Source organism: Littorina saxatilis, linkage group LG4 (genome assembly GCF_037325665.1).
Source record: "Littorina saxatilis isolate snail1 linkage group LG4, US_GU_Lsax_2.0, whole genome shotgun sequence".
Classification (NCBI taxonomy): domain Eukaryota; kingdom Metazoa; phylum Mollusca; class Gastropoda; order Littorinimorpha; family Littorinidae; genus Littorina; species Littorina saxatilis.
In genome coordinates, this window is record NC_090248.1 from 61,486,767 (window position 1) to 61,501,317 (window position 14,551).

The window sequence follows — 14,551 nt, forward strand, 5'->3', positions numbered from 1 at the left end:
AACCATTTGTATACTTTTCTAAATAATAAGTCTAATAAACTATTTTATAGAAAAGTGATCCCATGAAATTGACTCTGTTATTCGACTGAATGGTTTTCGTTGTCACGTAAGTCGTCATTTCTTCTCGCAGACTTAGCCTTTTATGAAGATAAGCTAACCCGGTAATTTTAGGTGAGAGAGGATAAATTCGGCAACCAACAGATTAGAAGTGCATGCACTAGGAGAACGAACACAACGCGAGGCAAAATTAGACACAGAGAAGAGTAAATAATAAGTGCACGCACTAGACAATGAATCTGCAGAGCTAAATAAAAGACGTACATTTTGTTTCTTATCTACAACTCTCACGGTTTTCCGCCGGGTAAACCAACATACAATCAACACAATAGGAAAACTGCTACAATATCATATATACGGCCCTGTAGGCTAAATAGCCTTTTGTGTAGCTTGCTTCAGTGTTTAAAAGCAAGGAAAAACAACTCTTCCACACCCCATAATAACTTCAACACATTTATTTCCAGAACTCGTCTATTCAAGGGACAGGATTATGCTCTCTATTACAGAGATTCCGAAATAAGTATTCAGGCATGTAGGTATCTAAATTACAGCTACAAATTTGTGGCATGAAGAGAGTATGAAATGATGATAAAGAAGTATTTCTTGTTAAAATACAACAGAGACAAAAAGTCTGCAATCCAAAATCCGTTGATGGTTGAGTTGGTGTATGTAATTTGGTACACTAGCTACAATTGAAGCGCATACCCTGCATTAAAAAAGAACACAAATACAAATGACAAAGTGTTCATGCTAACACTCAAGATTGTAGGTTATTTCAACAGCACTTATGGAACGATAACAAAGATGTTACACAAGATTAATCCCATGCCAAAACTCTATTCGTCACCAATAGTTAATGGTGGTTTTCTAATAGTTCTAAGTGTTGCTACAAAAACACAGAAAATACACCTGTACCCATGACAACGGGTGACTAACAATAACAACAGAGAAAGTATAAAATAATGTGCTGGTTCACCAGGCAAACAGAAATAAACATAGACAGTGCTTTTATATTTAATGTGCACAAACTCTTTTGTATAATTTGCTTATCTTTTTTGTTGTTGTAGCTATTGTCATGGTTATTGATATATAAGTGCACACAATAAAAGGCGTATGTATATTTCTTGCCAAAAGTCTACCCAACTGTTCATGCCTTACAACTTTTAGATAAGCAAACCATTAATTCACTCCTTAATTAAGAGAGCGATTTTTAGTACATAATTCATGTCTTATGAAAAATAGGCATTCTTCATTACTTTTCAATTTCCTTCACGGAAATAGACATGAGCAGAAAATAAGTTTGTTAGTTAAAAGAAAAGAGTATCAAAAGACACAGTGGGCAGTCAACAAAGCAGTCAACAAAGCAGTCAACACAAAGGCATGGAGTCATATGCACATGCATTGTCAACAAGAGAGGACTTCCACTACATCGTCACATTCCACTACACTGCAAATTCGGCTATACTGTGACGTCAAAGGTGGGGTCACAATTGTTGCTTTTATTCACATTTAAGTTTCTTTGCATAAATAAAGATGTAGAACTGACAAATCTTATGTCAGACAGAGTTGGTTGCAACAGTAACATCCAAAAAAAAGCACACACAAAATTAATTGTTGGAGGTTTCTGGTTGCCCAACATAACCTCCGGACATATCCCAAAACATGTACATAGTGCTCACATTTTATGGACCCCAACATAACCTCTGGACATATCCCAAAACATGTACATAGTGCTCACATTTTATGGACCCCAACAACTATGATATTGTGGAAGTTCACTGTACAAGCAAAAAGCAAAACTTGTGCATTTTGCAGACGAACCACACAAATTACAACCTGCATAAACAATTAGAAGACCTATACATATTTATCTCAATCAGATTCTTATTTCGAACAAAAAATTGATTTGCAGTGCGTTACCCTCAAGCCCTCCCTGTAACACCAATCTAAGTTGCTCCCCTTTCCAATTAATTTCTTAATTTTCAAAATCAATGCAGCTAACTAAACGTTCAGATGATGTTCACTTTTTTTTAAAACTTCAAATTGGAAAAGAAACAAGCAATAGAATACCCCCCCCTCCCCCCTTAATATTCATTTTCATGAAAGACGTTATGATCATAATTATCTATATCACTGTAGTTTACTTATTAATGACTGATATCTGCAATCATACATGTATAAAATTCCAAAGGTTCTCAGTCCAAAACAATTTCGGTAAAACAAAAATATATGTGACAATGAAACTGAAAGCATGTAGCGAGAGTGAAAAAGGTGCAGACGTACTTTTCAGTTGTTCTGCTTCGTTGTGACTCTGCTTGGCTGCCTGCTGGGCGACCTGTAGCTGACCTGCACACACACAGCCGTCAGGGTGACTGTCAGCACATTTTGTACATGTACCGCTCCACTTCACTCAGGCGTGTACATGATAACAGCTGTGTACACATATTTACACAGTACTATCATTTTAAAGACTCAGCTGAAGCTGAAGCTGTTTTAAAGTCTCACGTAGAGCAGAGGTTTGATTGCCGTAGTGTAGCTGTCAAGTGCGGCACTCACTGCCAGCCTTAGCTAGGATTGAAAAGTTCACTTTTTATTAAAGACCAAAAAATAAGGAGAGACAGAAGGCATAGAAAGGATGACTTTCTTTCTTTCTTTATTTGGTGTTTAACGTCGTTTTCAACCACGAAGGTTATATCGCGACGAATAGAAAGGATGACAGATAACAAGATGGAGACAACTGTAGGGGAAAGAGAACTGACCAACTTATTTTCCCTAACACACCTAAAGTGATTGGAATGTTTTTGTTTTGTCAATAATGAAACGTTCCAATAACCTACAATTCTTGTCTTTTGATTCTGAATTTTGGAACGTTGGCAGTCTCTCTGATTTTGGATTTCTAAATTGATTGCATCAAAGAAAGCAGCTAAACCAATCTAAAGAGCAGGACCCTGTGAGGCCCCACAACAACGTTGTGTCAAGAAACAGGGGCCAGACAAGATAACTGTGTGAAGAAACAGGGGCCAGACAAGATAACTGTGTGAAGAAACAGGGGCCAGACAAGATAACTGTGTGAAGAAACAGGGGCCAGACAAGATAACTGTGTGAAGAAACAGAAGCCAGACAAGATAACTGTGTGAAGAAACAAGGGCACTTACTCCTGGTCTCCTCCAGATCCTTGGTGGTCTGGCTGTGCTTCCCTCTCTCCTTCTCCAGCTCGCCTGTAAAACAACCAGTAATACACTCACATTATTTGTACCGCCACCCTCCACTATACATCTTACAGACATTCTTTCCTGTGGGACGGCTTGCTTAAAAATCTTACTTTTTCTTCTTGTGGCATTGCTCACAAAGTTAGACAAAGTTTTACCCTTTGGTATCCCCCCCCCCCCCCCCCCCCGTGCTTTTCAGACTTCAATCAGCAACATCCATAATTATTTATAGAAGTTACCCCCAACCCCCTCTACTGCCTTACCACAACACCTAAATCAGTAACTGTGGCACATGGCCTTCGTTACATTTACATGGTTTTTTGCACCTCATTCACAACAAGAAACATAGACAATAAAGCGGTACATTAATTGACAGCTATCAATATATCTCATCAAATAATACCTGTAAGTGTAACTTATTTCTACCAAAAGCAGCAGAAATTAATTTTTGTTACTTGTTTCTTTTGTGTGTGCCTCCCCCCTTGCCCCTATCTTTTTTGAGGATGGGGTATATGGTACGATGTATACAATTCTGATTATTCAGGACCAGGTGTGACAGTGCTGTTGGGGACTGCAGCTGATCAGTTTTCTCTACAAAGCTACGTACAGACATCTCAAAACTGCAAAGCTACACATGTTACATTCCACAGGGCCACACACTCAGCACATTTAGGCCACTGACTCTGGATAAACAAGAACAAAATAATCTCTGCCTCTCCTGCAGTTCCAGCTTATTCTTGAAAACCACTGGATCATAATAAAAACTGTTCACTTATAACGCTCATTAAAGCTGAACAGAGAGTAGCAATTGTGCATCAGTCCCTTAGTTATTTTACAATCTGTCTCTTCTGGATTCCGTCTTACAGTAACTTTTGTGAATATACATCCTTCCCTGCAAATCTGCTGAAAGCATACACACACATCCTCCCTCTACCCCCCCCCCCCCCTCCCCCCCTGCATTATGGCAACATGAGCAAGTTAAGTCTAAAATTGCCCTGTGAAGCAGCACTACGTTAGCTTCTATTTCCACTAGGCTATCCTTAAGCGTTGTTAATTATCTACATCTCTTTCTATGTCCACTAGGCAAATCCTTGAAAGCATTGTTAATGATCTATTTCATGCATGTTGATCACCGGAGAGAAAGAGAGAAGTCATTGCTACAGGTTAGTTAGTACTAGTCACACTGACAAAGCCAATCCTGCTTCCAGCAACTACCCTCAGGCTGCTGAATAGTGAGTACATAACTGATACAACTTTATGCCGTATTCCACTGGCAGCGATCCATCACAGAGTGTTCAAAACTAAAAATAAAGACAAGTCTCTACATGGACGTCTTTAAGATGGTGGGAATCATACTGCTGACAGTGAAACCCCCCTTTAAGATGGTGGGAATCATACTGCTGACAGTGAAACTCCCCTTTAAGATGGTGGGAATCATACTGCTGACAGTGAAACCCCCCTTTAAGATGGTGGGAATCATACTGCTGACAGTAAAAAAACCCTTTAAGATGGTGGGAATCATACTGCTGACAGTGAAACCCCCCTTTAAGATGGTGGGAATCATACTGCTGACAGTAAAAAAAAACCTTTAAGATGGTGGGAATCATACTGCTGACAGTGAAACCCCCCCTTTAAGATGGTGGGAATCATACTGCTGACAGTGAAACCCCCCTTTAAGATGGTGGGAATCATACTGCTGACAGTGAAACCCCCCTTTAAGATGGTGGGAATCATACTGCTGACAGTGAAACCCCCCTTTAAGATGGTGGGAATCATACTGCTGACAGTAAAAACCCCCTTTAAGATGGTGGGAATCATACTGCTGACAGTGACACCCCCCCTTTAAGATGGTGGGAATCATACTGCTGACAGTGAAACCCCCCTTTAAGATGGTGGGAATCATACTGCTGACAGTGAAACCCCCCTTTAAGATGGTGGGAATCATACTGCTGACAGTGAAACCCCCCTTTAAGATGGTGGGAATCATACTGCTGACAGTGAAACCCCCCTTTAAGATGGTGGGAATCATACTGCTGACAGTGAAACCCCCCTTTAAGATGGTGGGAATCATACTGCTGACAGTGAAACCCCCCTTTAAGACGTCCACAAATGTGAGAGAATTGGGTCTTAAAAAGCAGGGAGTTTAAATTGGGGGGTCTTAAAAGGGGCTTCCCCCAACATGAAGTGATGTACTGAGTGACACCTGCTTTCTGTTACTCTGACATGTCAACTTGTTGCACAGAGACTGGTGATGGAAACGTCTCCCACTGATACCACAATAAGACAAATGTGAAAGATATGCATGTATGTCACATTTGGTGCTTCAATGTAACAATACCGATGACACAAGCTGTACCAACGTAACAACACAGGTCATATCACAGTTAAGGAGGGACACCTCTTAGTGAATAATACTTGACATCAACACGTTGATGCCACTGAAACTCTGCTTCTGTTTTTCTACTGTTTTTGTTTTTGATGGACATGTTGAAATAAGGAAAAGCACTTTATTTCACCAATGTTTCTGTAACACTCTGTTTGCTGTGGAATGAAAGGTCAGCTAGGTTGATTTTCATGCTTCAATGAGCAGACATACATGTGTTTGCTTAGCAGAGTAATCTCTTTCAATGAAGTGTAAACTATCGAGAGCAGAAAATCTAAACAGAACAAAACTCCGGTATTCGACCGGTAACCAAATCAAATTCTCAGGGACAGAACTGTTCAAGTCATCAGAGTTTCACTGTACATATCACATATATACATATAGCGGTTGCCGGGGACAGAAGCACTAGTGAGAACAGGCCACCAACGCACTTTACTTTGTACAATAATGCACTTTCCACTCCACACCATTCAACATCTGAGGGACATGAAGTTATACAGCCGTCTTTCTACCCTTCATCAGATCTATTTACACCACACTGCCGCAACACCACAGCATAACACAAATCCACCACAGATACAATTGGTTTTTTCTTTCTACTAAACACTTCAACAAAGATACTTTATTAGAATAGCAGAGCCACTCCTGGTAATTTTCTGTCCAACAACTATGCTACTTTGATTCCCTTCTTTCCAACTACCTCTATGCTACTTTGATTCCCTTCTTTCTAACAACCTCTATGCTACTTTGATTCCCTTCTATCCAACTACCTCTATGCTACTTTGATTCCCTTCTTTCCAACAACCTCTATGCTACTTTGATTCCCTTCTATCTAACTACCTCTATGCTACTTTGATTCCCTTCTTTCAACTACCTCTATGCTACTTTGATTCCCTTCTTTCCAATGACCTCTATGCTACTTTGATTCCCAGCATCACAAAAAGCCACGAACAGCTGACACCGAATGCATCCTGCACCAAATCTTGGCAGGATTCAAGCAAGTTACAGGGCAGCTGAAACTCATACAACGGTTAGAAAGCAAGACTACTGTTAAAGCATTGGCCAGACTAAGAACAAAACAGAAGAAAAGAATAAAGCAATGCACACTAAAAGTGAGACAGCCAAAGCAGGTTGTGCGCGGCACGGTAGCAAACAAAGGGCAGACAAGCAGAGGGCAGGGGGCGTAACTCACTGCTGATAGTGTCAAGAGCTTTGTGGCTCAAGCTAGACTGCTCCTGCTCTTCCAGCAGTCTGTCTGAGGTCAGGGTTCACAGAGGTAGGGGAGGCAATACAGGGAAAGGTTAGTGACAGGGTGAAACAACTCATGCCAAACAGACATGCTAACCAGACCTCTAACAATGCTGATCTGGCATGCTGGTGGGAAAATCAAACTCAAAATGTCAGAAAAAATCTAACAAAACTGTAAGGGTGGGCATCCTTTGATAAGACAATTCCAGCTTGCAATAGAGTGGTCAGCCCTTTGATAAGACAATTCCAGCTTGCAATAGAGTGGTCAGCAAAACCATGCATGTGAGGAAGCCTAGGTCACTGCAACATGTTTGTCTTGATTGCCTTTGCTGGAACCTAACCCCTTAGCGAAAAATCTCTGAAGTAATGTGCAAAGTTTTGCAGCACAAATTTTACTCCAGTAGTGAATTATTTGCCGCTTTACATGTTTGGATGAAGACAGGTTTGGGCAAAGATTTTCATCTAAGATCTTTCTTTCTTTATTTGGTGTTTAACGTCGTTTTCAACCACGAAGGTTTTATCTAAGATGCCATTTCTACTTTAATAAGCACATCAGCCTCACATCTCCTCGTAAAGTCTAACATAAATCTGCAACCATTTCAGGAGCTGTGTTTAGCCTTTTAGAGGTCACAGATATATCTGATGCGCTTTGACTCTGCCCAGCACTGACTTGCAAACTTAAGGGTTCAAAGAAAAAGAAAAAAAATAACCATGCCCAAATAACACCAACAGCAAACACCAGGGTAAATTAATTTTGTTTAAATCTCAGCAACAAAAAGTACAGAAAATCAACCCATGTCACAATTGATGGAAAAGAAAAAACGAAAACACCAGCAATGGTTCATTAAAGTATCTTTGTAATTCTTTAAAACTCTTTGTTTGTTTGTTTGTTTGCTTAACGCCCAGCCGACCACGAAGGGCCATATCAGGGCGGTGCTGCTTTGACATATAACGTGCGCCACACACAAGACATAAGTCGCAGCACAGGCTTCATGTCTCCCCCAGTCACATTATTCTGACACCGGACCAACCAGTCCTTGCACTAACCCCATAATGCCAGACGCCAGGCAGAGCAGCCACTAGATTGCCAATTTTAAAGTCTTAGGTATGACCCGGCCGGGGTTCGAACACACGACCTCCCGATCACGGGGCGGATGTCTTACCACTAGGCCAACTGTACCGGTGTTTAAAACTCTGATACTAATCAAAGGTATTGTCAGCATCCCCTGCATTAGAGTGTAACTGTTTATGACGATTCACAGTATGCAAAGATTTCAGCCTACTGGATTGATAATGTTTCGTTTTTCATAGAACATTATATTCTTGATCAAAGGCATGCAGCAATCGTGCAAATAAGGAGGAAAAAGCTAAAGATTCAAAATTAAAATGAAACAGTTGTAAAGAAAAGTAAAAGCATAATGCACATAATAAATCAATGGAAGAAAAGGTAGAGCAAATAGGAGGATTATTTGCCAGTGAACCACACAAATGGCTGTGGAAGGGGGGTGGGGGGTGGGGAAGGGAGCTAGGGAGGATGCCAAAGAAACCAGTGCCAGATCACACAAGAAACACAACACCTGTTCTCACCTAGTAGCTCTAGTATTTGCTGCTTCACTTCTTTGGTTGCCGACTCGGCCTTCCGTAATTGGTCTGAAATAAAACATTTCTTCGTGTGAATGCATGCCAACAACCTGCAACTGCTATGCATGGTAATAACCAACCATCTTGCAGAAGTTTCTTAAAATAGCAAATTTGATAGAAATATTCAACCACATTGCCAAGAACATAATTGAAACAATTTCAAGGTGATGATTAACAGGGGAAAGCATCCTTTCTCATGTTGGAAGAATATAGGACTCAGGGTAGACAGTGAAATCATCAGCACTTCACAGACGACGAAGAATTTCTGTTTTGCTGACATATAGAAGAACAAGAGGCGAAGCCTTCAAGGCTCACGTAAGAAATCGACAAACAGTAACACAAACTCAATCACTCCGTCACACATACACACACACACACACAAAGTAAGCACAGGTGACACTGTGCAAGAAAGCGAGACACTAGATCTAGATCTGTCTGTCTGCATGTAGCCTACTTACAGGGACACGACTGCCAACTAGTCTCGGCCCACTCAAAATAACAATGACCGAGACTTTCAGTAATTCCTTCGCGTGACGTCTAACCCTCTTACGTCATAATGTGACGTCTTCAAATGACGAAATGTTAAAGTTTCTACCACAGACATACACACGCACAAACAAAGACACACACACGCACACACGCACAGACAGACAAAGTTACGATCGCATAGGCTACACTTACGTGAGCCAAAAATAGGATAGCTCTGTGGAATGCGACACAAACGATGATCCATACAGGGCAGAGAATTCAATTTCTCAGGCCTGCACTAGCAGTGGGGAGCAAAAGAAGGAGGGTGGAGATGGCCTTACCTTGAAGGTCACTGACTAGGTCGCCTCGTTGCTTGGCCAGCTGCTGAGCCTGGAAACAGTGTCCCTTCACTTCCTCCAGCTCCATGCTCGACTTGTGCAGCTGTTGGCTCGACTCCTTCATCTCGTCTGAAACACACAGCCAATCTCCTCACAATACGTACAGTAATATCTCTCATGGATATGTTATATGAAGTCTTATATCGCGCGCGTATCTCCAGACTCGGACTCAAGGCGCAGGGATCTATTTATGCCGTGTGAGATGGAATTTTTTACACAATACATCACGCATTCACATCGACCAGCAGATCGCAGCCATTTCGGCGCATATCCTACTTTTCACGGCCTATTATTCAAAGTCACACGGGTATTTTGGTGGACATTTTTTATCTATGCCTATACAATTTTGCCAGGAAAGACCCTTTTGTCAATCGTGGGATCTTTAACGTGCACACCCCAATGTAGTGTACACGAAGGGACCTCGGTTTTTCGTCTCATCCGAAAGACTAGCACTTGAACCCACCACCTAGATTAGGAAAGGGGGGAGAAAATTGCTAACGCCCTGACCCAGGGTCGAACTCACAACCTCTCGCTTCCGAGCGCAAGTGCGTTACCACTCGGCCACCCAGGGTAGCGCTGTATACTGTGTGGCAGCTCGCTTTCCCCAGTGAGAAAGCAGCCCCAATTTCCATGAGGGTAACCTCACAGGACATTATAACATCTAACCATTATCCTGCACTGCCATCCCAGTTTTCATAACAGACAGGTCAGAAGTGAAGAGCCTCCCCCCACCCCCTTTTAAGACCGCCACCAGTTTACAAAATCCAGGTCTTACTTTAAATGGGGACAGTTTTAAAACTAGAGGGAATTCTAGATGTTATGAGCAGAAAATGTGAGAAAGCAGGGTGTGAAAAAGAGGAAAAGTCCTAAAACATGGAAGGTCTTTTGAGGGAGGTTCCATTGTCAAACAACAACTCACAAAAAGTGCATTTACCTCACATAAACCTCACCTATGGTTATCAGGGGCGGAGCAGTTAAGCCAGAGGGGGGGGTTACAACCTGGGGTCCAGGGGTAGACCCCTTGTGGGGTACATGGGCAAGGCCTCGTTGGGGGGTTCTGGGAGGGGGGCTTTTCCCCCCAGAAGCTGAAGAGTTTTAGCTATTTTATGAACAATTTATGGCTTATCCTTGATTTTAAACATGATCAACTGGTGTCAGCAGCCACTCAATATTTCTTTTAAAGTTAGTATTAATTTTTTTAATTTTTGTTGACAGCCGGGGGGGGGGTTATACTTTGTGTGAGGGGACTGTGTCAAAACCTAGCTACAAGTCTGACATGTGAGGGTCCCAAGCACAGGGGTGTTTGATGCATATCATGAGGATCCATTAGATGTGAGAATAGAAGTTGACTGCTGGATAGAAAATTTTCAGAAAGAAAGAGATCTTTCTTTATTTGGTGTTTAACGTCGTTTTCAACCACGAAGGTTATATCGCGACGGAAAGAAAGAGATAAGGTTTGCCAAATGAAATACAGTTGTATAACACAACATTAAGAAAACCGTATCAGTTTTCCTTGCCCCTGGTATAAGAGACGAAGGCAAAATGATTTACACATGATGAGTGTTGCTCACAGCTTCAAAATCAATTTAATGTGCTGATTTTCCATATGAGACATGAAGACCTAGACAGGCTCAAAAGGAGGAAGATTACCATGCCTGTCTATGCAAGGAATATCTCCGTCTTTTAGTTTTACTGTACACCTCAGAGGCATTGAAAAAGACATGAATAACATCCTGCAAGACAAATCTGACGGGCGCTGTGGCGTGGTGGTAAGACGTCGGCCTCCAAAGCGGAAGGTCGAGGGTTCGAATCCCGGCCGCGGCCGCCTGGTGGGTTAAGTGTGGAGATTTTTCCGATCTCCCAGGTCAACTTATGTGCAGACCTGCTAGTGGCTTATCCCCCTTCGTGTGTACACGCAAGCACAAGACCAAGTGCGCACGAAAAAGATCCTGTAATCCATGTCAGAGTTCGGTGGGTTATAGAAACACAAAAATACCCAGCATGCTTCCTCCGAAAGCGGCGTATGGCTGCCTAAATGGCGGGGTAAAAACGGTCATACACGTAAAATTCCACTCGTGCAAAAACACGAGTGCACGTGGGAGTTTCAGCCCACGAACGCAGAAGAAGAAGAAGCAAGACAAATCTCACCTCTGTACTTCTGTAACTCGGCCTCAGCTTTCCTCTGGGCTTCCCTGGCTTCACTCACAATGTCTGCAACAACAGCAACATTCTCACTAGTTTACTTTCATCAATTCTGCACTAGCAACAGAGCTTAGGCAAAAAAAAAAAAAAAATAGGTGTGGTTAAGGTAACATAGCCACAAAAAATAGGGTAGGAAGGTAGGCAATCACTTTTTTTTTTTAAACTTTTTTTTCTAATGTGTACAAATTAAACCTACTTGACAGGGAAATAAGTGTGCGACTCGAGCGCTTTCGCTTTCATTGCGTTTTCTGCACCCGTTTTCTTGACAAATGTAAAAAAAAGTTATAGGGTCGGCCCCTAAAAATAGGGTAGGTCGGGTTACCGTAACCACACCTATTTTTTTTTTTAGGCCTTACCAGTAACTTCAAGAATTGTTCTCTTCAGATCTTAATATTGTTTGATTCTTCCTTCACAATACAGTGGAACCCCCCCCCCTCCCCCCTTTAAGACTCCCTCCTTTTTCAGATGTTCTGTTCATAACCTCTGTAAATTTACCTCCATTTTAAGACTCTCTCCTTTTTAAGACCTTATTTTCAAACAAGACGCTTGCAAGGAGGGTTCCACTGTAATAGCTGTCTATCACCGAGTTAAAGGGACAGTGCTTCACACTCCCAACTGTCCTCAGCCATTCTCACAGATCTAGGCCAGGCTTGTACGACTGCTCAGCATCATCTTTCAGCACACAGGTTTTACCTTTCAAACCCCTAGCCTCCCACAGACACTGAAGTTAACCAGCAGTCAACTTCTCTGTTTCAGTCATTCAAAAGTCAATTGAAAATTATTCACACATTCCTCAATACTCTGATTTAACAGCAAGAGCAAGCCATGTGAATTTTAAAAAATCTTAACATAGTACAATGGAGATTGTGTTAAAAAATGCTCACAAAATCCTTAAAATGATGTGGGACAGGCGATTTCAGCCTTCCAGTTCCTCTAACCACACCTTTCAGTGACACTTTCTTTACTTTCTTTATTTGGTGTTTAACGTCGTTTTCAACCACGAAGGTTATATCGCGACGAGGGAAAGGGGGAGATGGGATAGGGGAAAGGGGGGGAGATGGGATCGAGCCACTTGTTAAGTGTTTCTTGTTCACAAAAGCACTAATCAAAAAATTGCTCCAGGGGCTTGCAACGTAGTACAATATATGACCTTACTGGGAGAATGCAAGTTTCCAGTACAAAGGACTAAACATTTCTTACATACTGCTTGACTAAAATCTTTACAAACATTGACTATATTCTATACAAGAACCACTTAACAAGGGTAAAAGGAGAAACAGAATCCGTTAGTCGCCTCATACGACATGCGGTGTGCAGAGAAATAAGGATGTGGAAAAGAAGACTTTTGGTAAGTGAAATAAAGGTGATGGATCCAGTCAGGTAGAAATAAGACAACAAGAAAAGAATTGGAAAACTGCAGGGAATAGTAGGGAGAGTTTTCTTGGAAGGAAATATAGGTGAAAGGACTGGTAAGGCAGAAATAAGACAAAAGAAGAGAAGAAACAGAACCGTTAGTCGCCTCTTACGACATGCTGGGTAGCATCGGGTAAATTCTTTCTAGTCCCAACCAATATGGGACTCCCCCTAACCCGCGGGGGGTTTCAGTGACACAACAGTGGGAAACAAGAGTGAGGTAATTAATTGCTCACCGTTGCCATCGGTGAGGTCCGAGAGACTGGACGTGGTGGAGGAGACAGACGCCAGGAGGTTGGAGTCCTGCACGGGCAGTGTGTCCACGCTGTGACCGTTGAGCGTTGCTATGGAGTCCGTGTCCGACTCGCACATGGTGTCGTCTATGTTGTCGACGCTGTGTTCGGTGGCCGAACCCAGCGCTCGCACTCGCTCGATGGCCGTCTGTTGCGTCACCTCATTCTCCAGCTGCTGGATGTGATCTGAAACACCGTCATGCACACATGGAGTCATGGAACATTGTTCAACAACTAAGACTGGTTAATGATTTGCAACATTGTGTGACTGAGATATGGAAAGCTGTAGGTTCCTGGTTTATCATAATCTTCCATCTCAGTATTTTACACATGGACAAAACGAATCTACACCTCAACAAACAGAAATATTAAAATAACTGAACGTATCCCAAACCATCACAAAGATAAAAGAAGTATACACTTTTAACAGATAACTCTAACACCAAAAGACTGCACCAAACTCTTTGTCTTGTTTGAAGATTATCAAAACCTACCAGTGTGAGAAATTTGGAGGCTCTAGTTTGAAGAAAAAAAATGGAGAAAACCTTAATGTTTAATTTTTTTTTCAAAGTACAACTGGAAGGACATATCATACGGCCGTCTGGCCGGCTGTACTGTCAAAAATTGCTGATTGCTAAGACTCTCCTGGTTACTCCGTGTGTCCATGTGGAACTATGTGTCAGTGTCAGTCCATGAGCCAAACACTACCCCCGAAAAGTAATCAATGAATCTATTCCACACAAAAATATGTTCTCACCTTCCAAAGACTTAATCAAGTCTTCGCTGCTGTCGCTCTGCTTCTGAGATTCCTTGAGCTGGACTGAAAGCACACACTCCACCGGTCAGTACACACACAGAGCATCTTCACCTCATGTAACATTGTCTTGCACAAACATCCTTCACCACGTCATAAAGGGATTCAACTTTTTCGATCAACGAGACTTATCCCTCTGCACTAAAATTTGCAATCCATTATGCCAGTGATCATAATAGTTTTGACCTGCAGATTATTACAGTAACATGCCGAGTTCATATTAGATACCTACATTCCATCAGCATACCGGTACTTATTGCCATGGCCATTCTCTCTTCATCATGATCGACGATTTCCGGAAATAATGCGCAGGGTTTAACCTGGGAGAAAAAGGCGATGGGACATTTGTCCCCCTCAACCAAATTCCGATGGGACATAGTCGAAGGCAAGAAACGCCAAAGAGGCCTGTACGCGTTTTTCATCAA

The 14,551-nt window shown here is 42.0% G+C and overlaps 1 protein-coding gene across 10 annotated transcripts in view; it reads right to left on the reverse strand.

Annotated features, from left to right (window-relative positions):
- Positions 1–14,551, reverse strand: part of LOC138965280 (sarcolemmal membrane-associated protein-like) — a 71,064-nt gene that overhangs the window by 26,991 nt on the left and 29,522 nt on the right. For 9 of the 10 annotated variants that reach the window (XM_070337408.1, XM_070337403.1, XM_070337404.1 and 6 more), the window contains 8 exons: positions 14,070–14,132; positions 13,256–13,498; positions 11,553–11,615; positions 9,348–9,473; positions 8,485–8,547; positions 6,842–6,904; positions 3,213–3,275; positions 2,341–2,403 (listed from right to left, as the gene is read on the reverse strand). In XM_070337408.1, the coding sequence (XP_070193509.1) occupies positions 2,341–2,403; positions 3,213–3,275; positions 6,842–6,904; positions 8,485–8,547; positions 9,348–9,473; positions 11,553–11,615; positions 13,256–13,498; positions 14,070–14,132 (747 nt within the window). The remainder of the gene's footprint in view (positions 1–2,340; positions 2,404–3,212; positions 3,276–6,841; positions 6,905–8,484; positions 8,548–9,347; positions 9,474–11,552; positions 11,616–13,255; positions 13,499–14,069; positions 14,133–14,551) is intronic. The other variant, XM_070337402.1, reaches the window with a different exon arrangement.